General features: G+C 42.9%; 1 protein-coding gene across 1 annotated transcript in view; it reads left to right on the top strand.

The window, feature by feature from the left end:
• The first annotated feature begins 242 nt into the window (after positions 1–242).
• LOC136876519 (aquaporin AQPAe.a) overlaps positions 243–14,332 on the top strand; it is a 539,002-nt gene continuing 524,912 nt past the window's right edge. Inside the window, exon 1 of the mRNA XM_068228461.1 lies at positions 243–312. Coding sequence (XP_068084562.1) covers positions 252–312 — 61 coding nt within the window. The 5' untranslated portion in view covers positions 243–251. The remainder of the gene's footprint in view (positions 313–14,332) is intronic.

Below are 14,332 nucleotides of genomic sequence, written 5' to 3'. Positions count from 1 at the left end.
AGGGCCGCCGACAGTGGGATTCGAACCCACTATCTACGGAATGCAAGCTGGCAGCTATGTGACCTAAATCGCATACATACTATTGTCACAATTCTGATGTTCTGTTGGAGATACCACTTGTCTCGGTCCACACTGTGTGATGCTGCCACCCTTCGATCTGTACACGTGAGGCGGAACTCGCTGATGACAATAGGTGACGTAACTGACAATTACTTCCGACGTGTTCTGAGCACCAGCCGGAGGCGGGCAGTATGTCCGCGAACGTTGACTCGAGCAGTGGCTATATCACCATGATAGATCATCTGTGGGACAGTGAGTACCTCTAATTATCACTACTCTTAAATCCCGGATGACAAACCGTGGCGCCAACTAGCACGGGGGCGTGATCCTTACGCGCTCTGTCAGCATTGCGAATTCAAAGGGTGCCCCCTACAAATACCTGTTTTGAAGGAAAACCATTTGGAAATTTTTCATTCGAATGTACTCAATAATAAAGTACTTAAAATGTTATGTATTTCGGATAAAACACAGTACAGTATTTATTCAAGGAACGTTAAACTTAATCATATTTTCTTATTGCATACTTCTAAAAATTTTCAGAGACTGAATATCACTAATATCGGCCCCATTGCGTAGGAATACCGTGCCTGGCTCTTACCTGTACACCCCGGGTTCAATTTCCGGAGAGGTCATGGATTTTTACCTGTATCCGAGAGCTGGTTCGAGGTCCGTTCAGTCTACATGATTACAGTTGCGGAGCTATCTGACGATGAGATAGCGTCTCTTAACTAGGAAGACAAGAATAATAGCCGAGAGGATTCGTCGTGCTGACCACACGACACCTCATAATCTTCAAGCCTTTGGGCTGAGCAGTTGTTTCGTAAGCCAACGCCCTTCGGAGCCGCTCCGCCATTGGAAGGGTGCGGGAAATATCACTAAAGGACAGCTAAAACACAGGTTTTCTGCATCCAAAACCAATCATGTCACCGCCAATGTTCTCATTCTTTTATTCTTGTTCTTGTGTTACCTGAGTTTTGACGTCGGCGATGTCGATAAAAAACTTGGCGCCACGGTAAAGGTCAATAACCCACGCACAACTTATGTCCTTTAATTTTACAGGAAGTGTGGCAATTGGACAGTCGAACAATATTTTGCACTTTGTTTTCATTTGCTAGACAGAATTGTTCTGGATTGTAAATTGTGTCCTTTCCTTTTCGAATTTTAATTAGCTTTTTCATTCCAAATTGTACTTGCTGGCACATGTTGGTTTGAACAGCCGAAGGGGAAGGGTGGGTTCGCTCGGAAACGCACACATGCTGATGTAAACAAGGAGAGCTATTGATTTCATTCTTAGTACTCGCAGTCTTATTGCTAAAAATCTTTGCTCGGTTTTCTCCGGTGATTACTAACAAAATGATCACCGCAACACATGCACGTGTTCGGGAAAATCCACTGGAAATTATTTCATTCAAGTGGAGTCAACAAAAGCACTTTAAATTCTATGTACCGAGCGAATTGGCAGTGCGATTAGGGTCGCGTTATTGTGAGCATGCATTCGGGAAATAGTGGATTCGAACCCTACTGTCGGGTGCCCTGAAGATGGTTTTCCGTGGTTTCCCATTTTTAGACCAGGAAAATGCTGGGGCTGTACCCTAATTAAGGCCACGGTTGGTTCCTTCTCAGTGCTAGTCTTTTTCTATCGCATCGTTGCCGTAAAACCTGTCCGTGTCGGTGTGACGTAAAGCAAATAGCAAAATTGTAACATAAGTAAGTTATGCATGTTTTTCAGATAAAAATAAGTGTGGATTCAATACATTACTGTTTTGGATTACAAAAGATGTGAAATAAGAAAATGTTCGTCCCATGCTGAGTTCGTCCTTTGTATTCACATCACCTCATATATTCCAGTACTATCGAACTTCCTCAGGAACTTAAGAACGATAGGTCTCTGTTTCGTATCCATACCATTGCGGGTCATTTAATATTTATTTATCTTTTAAATCTTGACGAAGTCACCATCTCCCGAATGGATACTGGCAGCTACACGCCTCGAACCGCGAAGAGCCAACTCTCCTTGTGGGTTATCTTTAAGATGCCTCATTATTGCAATCACTATTTTTATGCACTTCACTAAATTAATTATACAACAGGTTGAGGGTAAAAATACATATCAACAGCAATATTTATTTCTTAACGTAGACTTACATTCCTTCACAACGGGTTCTGGAGAGAACAATTTTAAGAGCTTTTAGTGTTTGGGTGGGACGCTTATATCACTGAGAGTACTTAAATTAGGATTATGTTTAATGACACAGTTGACAGGTAAAAGAAACGTAGTTTTCATGAAACTCCATGACACTACAGCCCTTGAAGGGTTTTGGCCTACTAAGCGACCGCTGCTCAGCCCGAAAGCCTGCAGATTACGAGGTGTCGTGTGGTCAGCACGACGAATCCTCTCGACCGTTATTCTTGGCTTTCGAGAAGTTTTCATGAAATAGTGCTTCAAAGTAGGGAAAAATTTGTGCTAAATATGTGACGTCACATGCATAGTGTTTTATAGGTAGAGCCCGGATTATATGTAAAATAAAAATGAGAAATATGTACATAAATATGTAATAAACATCTAAGCTTTATTTCATGTATTCGTGTGCACATAAAAGGAAACAAAACAGAAATAAGTTAAAAGTACAGTTGTTATTCAACCTCTAGTTTTCATTTGGAGGTTCAATTAATAACTAAATATTTTCCAAATTTTCTGTGGTCACCGAATGCTTACTGTCTGTTAAGATGCTCTTATATATGGAAAAAGACCTTTCAACTTCGCATGAAGTCACTGGCACCTATTTCAAATTGCTCGGAAAAGAAAGATTTAATTGTAGACTAGCTCAAGCAAGGAAGGTCCTTATCGAGAGAGGAGAAATTTGATCTCATGGAAGACATTTGCTTACTAGAAAAATGTTTCTGAAGACTTTTGTATGGATTTTAGCCCTTCATGGAAATGAAGCATGTTCAATAACCGAAGAAGAAAGAAGGAAATAAATAAAGAAAGAAACAAGGCACTTTTGACACGTGACATTAAACCGAGGACTGGTGAAGGGACCACGAAAGAAGAGTCACTAAATCAGAGAGGAGAACAATGTGACGAAGTTTGTGCAAGGGAAGATTGATAGACAGCTCGAGACACTCAAGAATTGCACCATCAACATAGCTACGGGATGCGACTCTTTGACAGAATACCTCACTTCAAATTATTTTTAGGTATTAGGGACGTACAGTCTTTTTAAACTATTTTAAAGTGTTGAATTTAAAAATTTAAATCGATGTAAAATTTGTGAAAATTTGTGTTATTTTCCTTCAAATGCGAAATATCCCTCAAAATATTTAAAATATGTAATATTTATCAAAATATTTATTATGCATCGAAACATGTAAAAATATGTAACTTAAAGTTCCTGGAATAATGGTTGCTTTAGTGCGATTCGCCAAAATTTTAGCTTTTCTTGCAACTACACATGCAGGAACAGAATATGCAATTACTTATAATCCGGCGCTGTGTTGACTGCGCTCAGTTGGAGTTTAGCTGTCGTTGTGAATACATCGTGGTCGGTTGTATAGAATAACAATTTTTTTCTTTCGGTTTTTCTCTCGGACTCAGTGAGGGATCCCATCTCTACCGCGTCAAAGGCAGTGTCCTGGAATGTGAGACTTTGGGTAGGGGGATACAACTGGGAAGAAGGACCAGTACCCCCGCGCAGGTGGCCTCACCTGATATACTGAACAGGTGCCTTGTGGGGGGATGAGAATATTGGAAGAGATAGACAAGGAAGAGGGAAGGAAGCGGCCGTGGACTTAAATTAGGTACCATCCCGGCATTTGCCTGGAGGAGAAGTGGGAGACCACTGAAAACCACTTTGAGGATGACTGAGGTGGGAATTGAAACCCCCTATACTCTGTTGACCTCTCGAGGCTTAGTGGATCCCGTTCTAGCCTTCGTACCACTTTTCATATTTCGCGGCAGAGACGGGAACCAAACCCGGGCCCCGGGGAGGTGGGGCAGCTAATCACGCTAATCTCTACACCACAGAGGCGGACGAATAACAACTTTAATAAGGTTATTTCTAAAAAGTAAGTCTAGGAAACCCTGGAAACCCTGCGGTGGTTACAGTAGTGACAGCCTAGCGCCAGTATTTACAAGGTGCTTCCCGTCGCACCGACACGGACAGGTCTTACGGCGACGGTGGGATAGCAAAGACCCAGGAGTGGGAAGGAAGTAAATGTGGCCTTAAACCTGCACGTCAGATGAATATCGTATAAACATTTCACTAACTTCATAGGAGGGGAGAAAAAAGCTGCTGAGGCGCATATTTTGCTACCTTTAAGGCAGGTTGAATCGACAGTTCTGACCCAGGCAAACTATCGTAAGAGCCAGTACGATAAGAAGTGTTGCGCACGCTTGAACTGTTGTATGATCACATACCATTGTTTATAGCTGGTTTCTCCTTGCACATACAATAGTATCACATAGCTTATATCCGTTCCCGCTACACATACAATCGTGTACACGTAAGAAGGCATGACCAAAACAAGTCACATCAAAATAGTCTTTTTTTTCGTTTATGATAGTTTACCTATGACGTCCAAAATTAAGGTACAGACCCAACATATGCCTGGTGTGAAAAGCGGAAACGATGGAAAACAATCCTCAGGATTGCCGACAGTGAGTTTTGAACCCACTACCTCCCGAATGCAAGCTCACAAGTAAGTGACTCAAACCACTTCAACTCATTCGGTCAGTAATATTTTAACCATATTAAATATATAATTAAACCTATTCCATTAAAACTGAGTATTATTATTATTATTATTATTATTATTATTATTATTATTATTATTATTAGCCCACCTGGTGTCCATGATCGTTAAGGAGTTGAAGTCTAAACGGTCTGACACCCTGGTTAGTCGCTTGGAGTCCCTGTAGTCGAAAAAATTTTCACCATCAGAATGTTGGCCGGCGGGGTAGAGGAAGTGGTGGTATACAAATTTCTATTCACCAGATTGAGTGCCAAAAGCCTTGATCGAATTCCAATCCTCTTATGACGCTGTTGAGGTGATTCGTCTGTCGGATGGGGACGATAAGCTTTGAGCAGACCCGTTGGTGCTATTCGACAAGAGTAGGCTACGTGCCGGCACTGGATTTCACCCTCTCCCTTCCCAATATCATATATTATGTCATTAATTTCGTCTCATTACTTCTCTGTTAAGGTTGACGTCAGGAAGGGCATCCGGTCATAAAAACCCGCCATGACAGATTCATCGCACCTCATACCCGACCCCGTAGAGAAACGGGATAAGGGTTGCGCAAACAATTCTTCTTCTTCTTCTTATTATTATTATGGCCTGAAGATTTGAGGTAATAAAAAATAACTTAAAGTATTTCAACTGATTTATATATCATTGGGTGTGCTGGTTTTAAATGTGATTACCGTTTTTCTCTATCACCTAGCGATTCTTCACAAAGTCAATGTGAAAATATAATATGGGAAATCACAGTAACATGGGAGCATGTACTTAGAAAAAGCAAACTAAATGGTGATTTATTTCTATATCTTTTTGGTAGAAACCATCCTTAAAACTTAATTACGTAAAAAGTTCTCTTAATGGACTTTTTCACTTTCCCTCAAAGCCCTTATCAATCAATCAAAATCAATCAATATCAAATCAATCAATACTGATCTGCATTTAGGGCAGTCGCCCAGGTGGCAGATTCCCTATCTGTTGCTTTCCTAGCCTTTTCCGAAATGATTTCAAAGAAATTGGAAATTTATTGAACGTCTCCCTTGGTAAGTTATTCCAATCCCTAACTCCCCTTCCTTGAAATGCATATTTGCGCCAGTTTGTCCTCTTGAATTCCAACTTTATCTTCATATTGTGATAATTCCTACTTTTACGCCACTCAAACTTATTCGTCTACTAATGTCATTCCACGCCAGCGCAGCTCTTCTTCTTTCTCTCAGTTCCTCCCAACCCAAACTTTGCAATATTTTTGTAACGCTACTCTTTTGTCGGAAATCACCCAGAACAAACCGAGCTGCTTTTCTTTGAATTTTTTCCAGTTCTTGAATCAGGTAATCCTGGTGAGGGTCCCATATACTGGAACCATACTTTAGTTGGGGTCTTACCAGAGACATATGCCCTCTCCTTTACATCCTTACTACAACCCCTAAACACCCTCATAACCATGTGCAGAGATCTGTACCCTTTATTTACAATCCCATTTATGTGATTTCCCCAATGAAGATCTTTCCTTATATTAACACCTAGGTACTTACAATGATTCCCAAAAGGAACTTTTACCCCATCAACGCAGTAATTAAAACTGAGAGGACTTTTCCTATTTGTGAAACTCACAACCTGACTTTTAACCCCGTTTATCAACATACCATTGCGTACTGTCCATCTCACACATTTTCGAGGTCACGTTGCAGTTGCTCACAATCTTGTAACTTATTTATTACTCTATAGATGATAACATCATCCGCAAAAAGCCTTACCTCCGATTCCACTCCTTTACTCATATCATTTATATATATATAAGAAAATATAAAGGTCCAATAATACTGCCTTGAGGAATTCCTCTCTTAATTATTACAGGGTCAGACAAAGCTTCACCTACTCTAATTCTCTGAGACCTATTTTCTAGAAATATAGCAAGCCATTCAGTCACTCTTTTGTCAAGTCCAATTGCACTCATTTTTGCCAGTAGTCTCCCATGATTCACCCTATCAAATGCTTTAGACAGGTCAATCGCGATACAGTGCATTTGACCTCCAGAATCCAAGATATCTGCTATATCTTGCTGGAATATCGCTACCTCTTCTTCTGTAAGTACCCCGTGGCTAGCATCACACACGAAGCTCTAATAATAACTGAGTTCAAAAGGAGAAAAGCAACAATGCAGGATATCAGATCATCATCATCTGTCGCTGTAGCCACATCAGACGACCTTCTGCTAACCTCTTCATGTTGCTATATGAACCGCATGCCAGTTCATCGACGGAGTTCCTGACGTATGGCATCCTTGGTCATCTCCTGGATCTCTTTCCAAGTACTTTACCTTGGATGATGGTTTTGAGAAGAGAGTCATGTCTCAGTACGTGTCCAGAGAACTTTGTTTTCCTCTTCTTTATAGTTCTTAATAAACATCGATCCATCTTTATGTTTTTTCAAACAACGCCATTTGGTTTTTTATCCTTCCAACTTGTTTTTGTAATTCTTCTCCAAACCACATTTCTGCAGCTTCAAGTTTTGTTTCCCTAATGTCCAGGTTTCACGTCCATACAGTAGCACACTCCAAACAAAGGTCTTGAGAAATGATCACAGTAATTAATTGTTGGGTAATCATGCCTCGTGGCCATGAGTGTTAAGGCATTCGATCTTTACGGTCTGACAAGATGTTTTTAATTTGCTTTACGTCGCACTGACACAGATAGGTCTTATGGCGACGATGGGACAGGAAAGGTCTAGAAATGGGAAGGAAGCGGCCGTGGCCTTAATTAAGATACACCCTCAGCATTTGCCTGGTGTGAAAATGTGAAACCACGGAAAAACATTTTCAGGGCTACTGACAGTGGGGTTCGAACCCACTATCTCCCGAATGCGAGCTCACAGCTGCGCGCTCCTAACCACACGGCCAACTCGCCCGGTCATCAGAATGTTGGCCGGCAGGGTAGGAGAGGTCGCGGTATACAATTTATAATTCCTAGGTTGCGTCCTGAAAGCCCGAATTCAATTCCAATTCTCTCTGCAGTGTTCATATTGTGTTAGGGCTTATGACGCTGAAGATGGTGATTCGTCTGTCGGATGGAGACGTGAAACCTTGAACAGAACCCTTGCTGTTATTCGACAGGAGTAGGCTATGTGCCGACACCGGGTTTCACCCTCTCCCTACATCATTATCATCATCATGATCATCATCAACTCACACCCAGAAGTGAAGATCGTCCATGGACATCAAATGGAAAGACCTGCACCAGGCCTCTCCGGAGACCTCATGCAGTTAATAAATTGTCGCGAAGGAGAAGGATAGATTTAATAACAACGTTTTATTTTATTACGAAGGTGTGTGAAAAATCTTGCAAGAGACACTTGTGAAGAGTCCGCACTCCACAAGCGTGTGGAACTCTTACCCACTAAAAACAACACATCCTTTTCCCACGGCGTCTATCTCCTCCCGGAAATCCTCTCGCATTACTTCTGGGCGGCATCGTACTTTTACCTTCTCAGACTTCTTCTTCTTCTTCTTTTACAATGTTTTTACGCCGCACCGTCACAGATAGGTCTTATGGCGACGATGTGAGAGGAAAGGCCTAGGAGTACTGTAAGAGGGAAGCGGCCGTGGCTTTAAGTAAGGGACAGACCCGGCATTTGCCTGGTGTGAAAATGGGAAACCACCGAAAACTTCTTCAGGGCTGCCGACAGTGGGGTTCGAAACCACTATTCCCGGATGTAAGGTCACAGCTGCGCGCCCCAAACCGCATGGCCAACTCGCCCGGTCTCAGGCTTCTTCCTTCGTTTCTCTCTTACTCGCGTTCGTGAGCATCCAGATCTCTCTTTTTCTGCCGTAGCATTTTTGGTACCATTACATCACACCCACAGTATCTGCTGTCCGTCATAAGAGGTCACTAAAAGGGGCCCCAGTGGCTATCAACTTGGGAGCGTAGGCTGATGACCACGGGGCCATTAGCCGAGTCCTGGCATTGCTTCCACTAACTTGTGCCAGGCTCCTCACTTTCAGTTATCCTGTCCGACCTGCCTTGGTCATCTCTTTTTTTTCTGACCCTGACGCTATTAGAGCATTCGAGAGCTAGGCAGTCTTTCACTTTCGCGTTCTTCGTGGCCCTTGTCCTTTCTTTGCCGATATCTTCATTTTCGAAGTGTCTGTTCCCTTTCATTTTTTCTCTCTGATTAGTGTTTTATAAGTTATAGAGGATGGTTGCCTAGTTGGACTTTTCCTTAAAATAATAATAATAATAATAATAATAATAATAATAATAATAATAATAATAATAATAATAATAATATGTGCTCCTCTGTGGTGTAGTGGTTAGTCTGATTAGCTGCCACCCCCGGAGGCCCAGGTTCGATTCCCGGCTCTGCCACGAAATTTGAAAAGTGGTATGAGGGCTGAAACGGGATCCAGTCAACCTCGGGAGGTCATCTGATTAAAGGTGGGTTCTATTCCCCCCTCAGCCATCCTAGAAGTGTTTTTCCGTGGTTTCCCCACTTCTCCTCCAGGCAAATGCCGGGATGGTATCTAACTTAAGACCACGGCCACTTCCTTCCCTCTTCCTTGTCTATTCCTTCCAATCTTCCCATCTCCCACCAAGGCCCCTGTTCAACATAGCAGGTGAGGCGGCTTGGGGTGAAGTACTGGTCATTCTCCCCAGTTGTATTCCCCGACCCAATTTCACACGCCCCAGGACACTGCCCTTGAGGCGGTAGAGGTGGGATCCCTCGCTGAGTCCGAGGGAAAAACCAATCTTGGAGGGTAAACAGAAATAATAATAATAATAATAATAATAATAATAATAATAATAATAATAATAATAATAATAATAGTAATATATTAATGTCAATCACGTGGACATAGGCTAGAATTTCGAACGAAGAGGTTGTGGCCTCCAGGCACCACCCCTGTATTTGTATTATATTTTTAATATTAATATATTATTATTGTTATTGTTTCATGGTGTCTGTGACTGAATGCTTCATTCTTATATGATATTTTGTATATTTTCTTCGTGTTATTGTGCGTTATTTTTATACTATGTACTGTTTAGGGTTTATGTTCGTATGATATTGCATTTCCTGCCAGATGTTTTGGATTCGTTATAAATATTATGATATTTAGTGCTCTCATTTCTGTTTACATTGGTTGGTAGCGGATCTTTGTGAATTTTTTTTAATGGGTTTACACTTATAACTCTGAAGGTAATTTCATATGACGTCATAGTTTTATTTTTTTCACTCGAATTTTGTAACTTTACAATATTCAACAGTAAGGTTATGTATTGATTATGTACACTGACTGACAGAGCAAATGCAACACCAAGAAGGAGTGGTCAGAACTTTATGCCAATTGCAGGGTAGACTGACGTCACTGAGGTATGCTCATGATGTGAAATGCGCCGCTGTGCTGCGCACGTAGCGAACGATAAATGGAACACGGCGTTGGCGAATGGCCCACTTCGTACCGTGATTTCTCAGCCGACAGTCATTGTAGAACGTGTTGTCGTGTGCCACAGGACACGTGTATAGCTAAGAATGCCAGGCCGCCGTCAACGGAGGCATTTCCAGCAGACAGACGACTTTACGAGGGGTATGGTGATCGGGCTGAGAAGGGCAGGTTGGTCGCTTCGTCAAATCGCAGCCGATACCCATAGGGATGTGTCCACGGTGCAGCGCCTGTGGCGAAGATGGTTGGCGCAGGGACATGTGGCACGTGCGAGGGGTCCAGGCGCAGCCCGAGTGACGTCAGCACGCGAGGATCGGCGCATCCGCCGCCAAGCGGTGGCAGCCCCGCACGCCACGTCAACCGCCATTCTTCAGCATGTGCAAGACACCCTGGCTGTTCCAATATCGACCAGAACAATTTCCTGTCGATTGGTTGAAGGAGGCCTGCACTCCCGGCGTCCGCTCAGAAGACTACCATTGACTCCACAGCATAGACGTGCACGCCTGGCATGGTGCCGGGCTAGAGCGACTTGGATGAGGGAATGGCGGAACGTCGTGTTCTCCGATGAGTCACGCTTCTGTTCTGTCAGTGGTAGTCACCGCAGACGAGTGTGGCGTCGGCGTGGAGAAAGGTCAAATCCGGCAGTAACTGTGGAGCGCCCTACCGCTAGACAACGCGGCATCATGGTTTGGGGCGCTATTGCGTATGATTCCACGTCACCTCTAGTGCGTATTCAAGACACGTTAAATGCCCACCGCTACGTGCAGCATGTGCTGCGGCCGGTGGCACTCCCGTACCTTCAGGGGCTGCCCAATGCTCTGTTTCAGCAGGATAATGCCCGCCCACACACTGCTCGCATCTCCCAACAGGCTCTACGAGGTGTACAGATGCTTCCGTGGCCAGCGTACTCTCCGGATCTCTCACCTATCGAACACGTGTGGGATCTCATTGGACGCCGTTTGCAAACTCTGCCCCAGCCTCGTACGGACAACCAACTGTGGCAAATGGTTGACAGAGAATGGAGAACCATCCCTCAGGACACCATCCGCACTCTTATTGACTCTGTACCTCGACGTGTTTCTGCGTGCATCGCCGCTCGCGGTGGTCCTACATCCTACTGAGTCGATGCCGTGCGCATTGTGTAACCTGCATATCGGTTTGAAATAAACATCAATTATTCATCCGTGCCGTCTCTGTTTTTTCCCCAACTTTCATCCCTTTCGAACCACTCCTCCTTGGTGTTGCATTGTCACTGTCAGTCAGTGTAACTTCGGTACAAAGGTACGCACCTTTGCGATGAAATTATTAACGTAATGTCTTATACCACTAATGACCATCCATTCCGTCAAATTCTGAAATATTCCAAACATGTACGAAAATGGTTTTGTGTTCTAGAAAGTGTATTAACAGCAGACGTATAAAATTATCACATGATTATTATCTATTCTGAATGAGAAGATGCAGTTAATTGTGGCGTCTATAGCTATTTAAGAGCCGGCCCCGCGGTGTAGGGGTAGCGTGCCTGCCTCTTACCCGGAGGCCCTGGGTTCGATTCCCGGCTAGGTCAGGAATATTTACCTGGACCTGAGGGCTGGTTCGAGGTCCACTCAGCCTACGTGATTAGAATTGAGGAGCTATCTGACGGTGAGATAGCGGCCCCGGTCTAGGAAGCCAAGAATAACGGCCGAGAGGAATCGTCGCGCTGACCACACGACACCTCGTAATCTGCAGGCCTTCGGGCTGAGCAGCGGTCGCTTGGTAGGCCAAGGCCCTTCAAGGGCTGTAACGCCATGGGGTTTGTTTGCTTATAGGTATTTAAAGTTAAGCGCATACAGTCCAGTGCCAGACTATTATCCATCCTCACTTGCCATTGATCTGCCTTCAATTCATTAGCATTCTGTCCAAGTATAAGACTTAGTTCTACGTAACACTTCATGGTTTGGTGAGAAAACTCGTAAAAAAATTCTGAAAACATTTAAATGTCATAAATTCCTGTGTGTTCATTTGACGTCATGAGAATTTAAGTTTGATTTTACCTTTAAAGAGAACGGGGGTTCCCAAATGACACCCCGCGAGGTTACTTTAAAAATATTTTAGAAGATGTGAAGAAAATTTACAAAAATATTTCATAGCTCGTTCAAAAATATATTATAGACCCAAGTCAGAACTAATTCATTCTTGGATATATTTGCTGTTTTTAAGTATTCAGTTGGTCTGAATAAACAATTTTTTATTTAAAAATTAAAATTCGAACTTGCGTGGAAAAGCCTTCATGAATGGCAGTGCTGGACCTTAACCATTATAAAAATGGCTATGGGATCAATACCAAATCTTGAACCCCATGCCATCCTCACTGTGAAGATTTTATGCAACTTATCATGAAATGAATACCAAGAAATACTTTAACTGTCATTGGTGTAAGAAGCGGTTTCAATTCTTCGTTCTTCTCTCCGTGGTACACAGTACTACACACTCGAAGAAATTTTCAGAGAAGTACTCCTGGAAGTAGGCTCTCCACCTGTATATCATTCTTCCCTTCACACTACTCCCAACGAATTTTTGTTTTGACTACATTATTTATTTCAGTTTGTCTTTAGAAATTTTTAAAATCTTTTTGTCATTTGTCAAATAATTTAAATGAACTGACATTGTTGGGTGCTCTTCTTCCACCTTCAATTGTCGTGCGTATAATAGTGCTTATGTTTAATTTCACTCTTTTATACAATTGTAAAATAGTGTTTTAAGCAATTTAAACCTTCATTTCAGTTGAACTATGCATATTATTGCATAGGAACCTCTGTTTTATTTGCGAAATTTTACGAAAATTAGGCTATCATTAAAGTGCCACCTGCGTGCATGCATAATGTTTCCAATGTGGCCCTCGAGCTCATACAAATTGGAAACCCCTGGTCTAGAAAATCAATGACTACGAAGGACTGGAAAAAGATTAATACGTTCTTAAGTCCCTTGCTAACAATGAATTCAATACAGTGAATTAAAATGATGTTTGTTTCGTATAAATGTTCCTTCTTCATGTCCGGCTCCATGGATAAATGGTTAGCGTGCCGGGCTTTGGTCACAGGAGTCCCGGGTTCGATTCCCGGCAGGGTTAATTTCACTCGCATGGGGGCTGGGTGTATGTGTTGTCTTCATCATCATTCATCCTCATCACGAGGCAGGTCGCCTACGGGAGTCAAATCGAAAGACCTGCACCTGCACATGTCCTCGGACACTCCCGGCACTAAAAGCCATACGGCATTTCATTACCTCCTTCATCCATAACATCCTGTCCTAAGCCAAGTTCCTGGCAGCCTTCTGAGTGACAATGTTACTGAGCGAGTTGGCTACTCGGCTCGTGCCGTGTAGCTGTTTCCTTGCATTCGGGGGATAGTGGGTTCAAACCCCGTCCCTTGTCAGCATCCCCAAAGATGTTCTTCCGTGGTTTCTCATATTTACACCGGACGAATGCTGAGGATGTATGTTGAGATCATTTTCGATTGATAACCTGCCCTAGACCTGTCCTTTCCCATCAACTCTGCTTGTCTGTGTCGGCATAATGTAAAACAAATAGGAAAAAGACGTAACAATATACTATCGTTCGCACAATTTTTTTTTTTTTTTTTGCTATTGGCTTTACGTCGCACCGACACAGATAGGTCTTATGGCGACGAGGGGACAGGAAAGGGCTAGGAGTGGGAAGGAAGCGGCCGTGACCTTAATTAAGGTACAGTTCCATCCCCCGAATACTGGATACTGGCCGCACTTAAGCGACTGAAGCTATCGAGCTCGGTTCGTTCGCACCTTGCAGCCACACATTCTGTATTTCTTGTCCAATATTTTCGATCCCACCAATATATCAGATCCGATTCCCTTTATGTCTTTGCTCAGATCCATCCCGCTCATAAGTAGGCTACACTAGGCAATTTCTCTGCTCGCGGAACGGAGGATTCAAAGTTCACGAAGGTTAAAGAAGAAATACTACGTCAACTATCCATCTGTATTAAATTTTGCTAAGCATGGCATTTTACCAGGCACGAAACTTGCTGAGGTCTCTGAATTAGGATCACACTCTTCACTGAAGGTCTCCGTAAAATGACT

This window comes from Anabrus simplex, chromosome 6 (assembly GCF_040414725.1).
Source record: "Anabrus simplex isolate iqAnaSimp1 chromosome 6, ASM4041472v1, whole genome shotgun sequence".
In the NCBI taxonomy this organism is placed as follows: domain Eukaryota; kingdom Metazoa; phylum Arthropoda; class Insecta; order Orthoptera; family Tettigoniidae; genus Anabrus; species Anabrus simplex.
The sequence above is the reverse complement of the archived record's forward strand: the minus strand, read 5'-3'. Positions and strand labels throughout refer to the sequence as shown.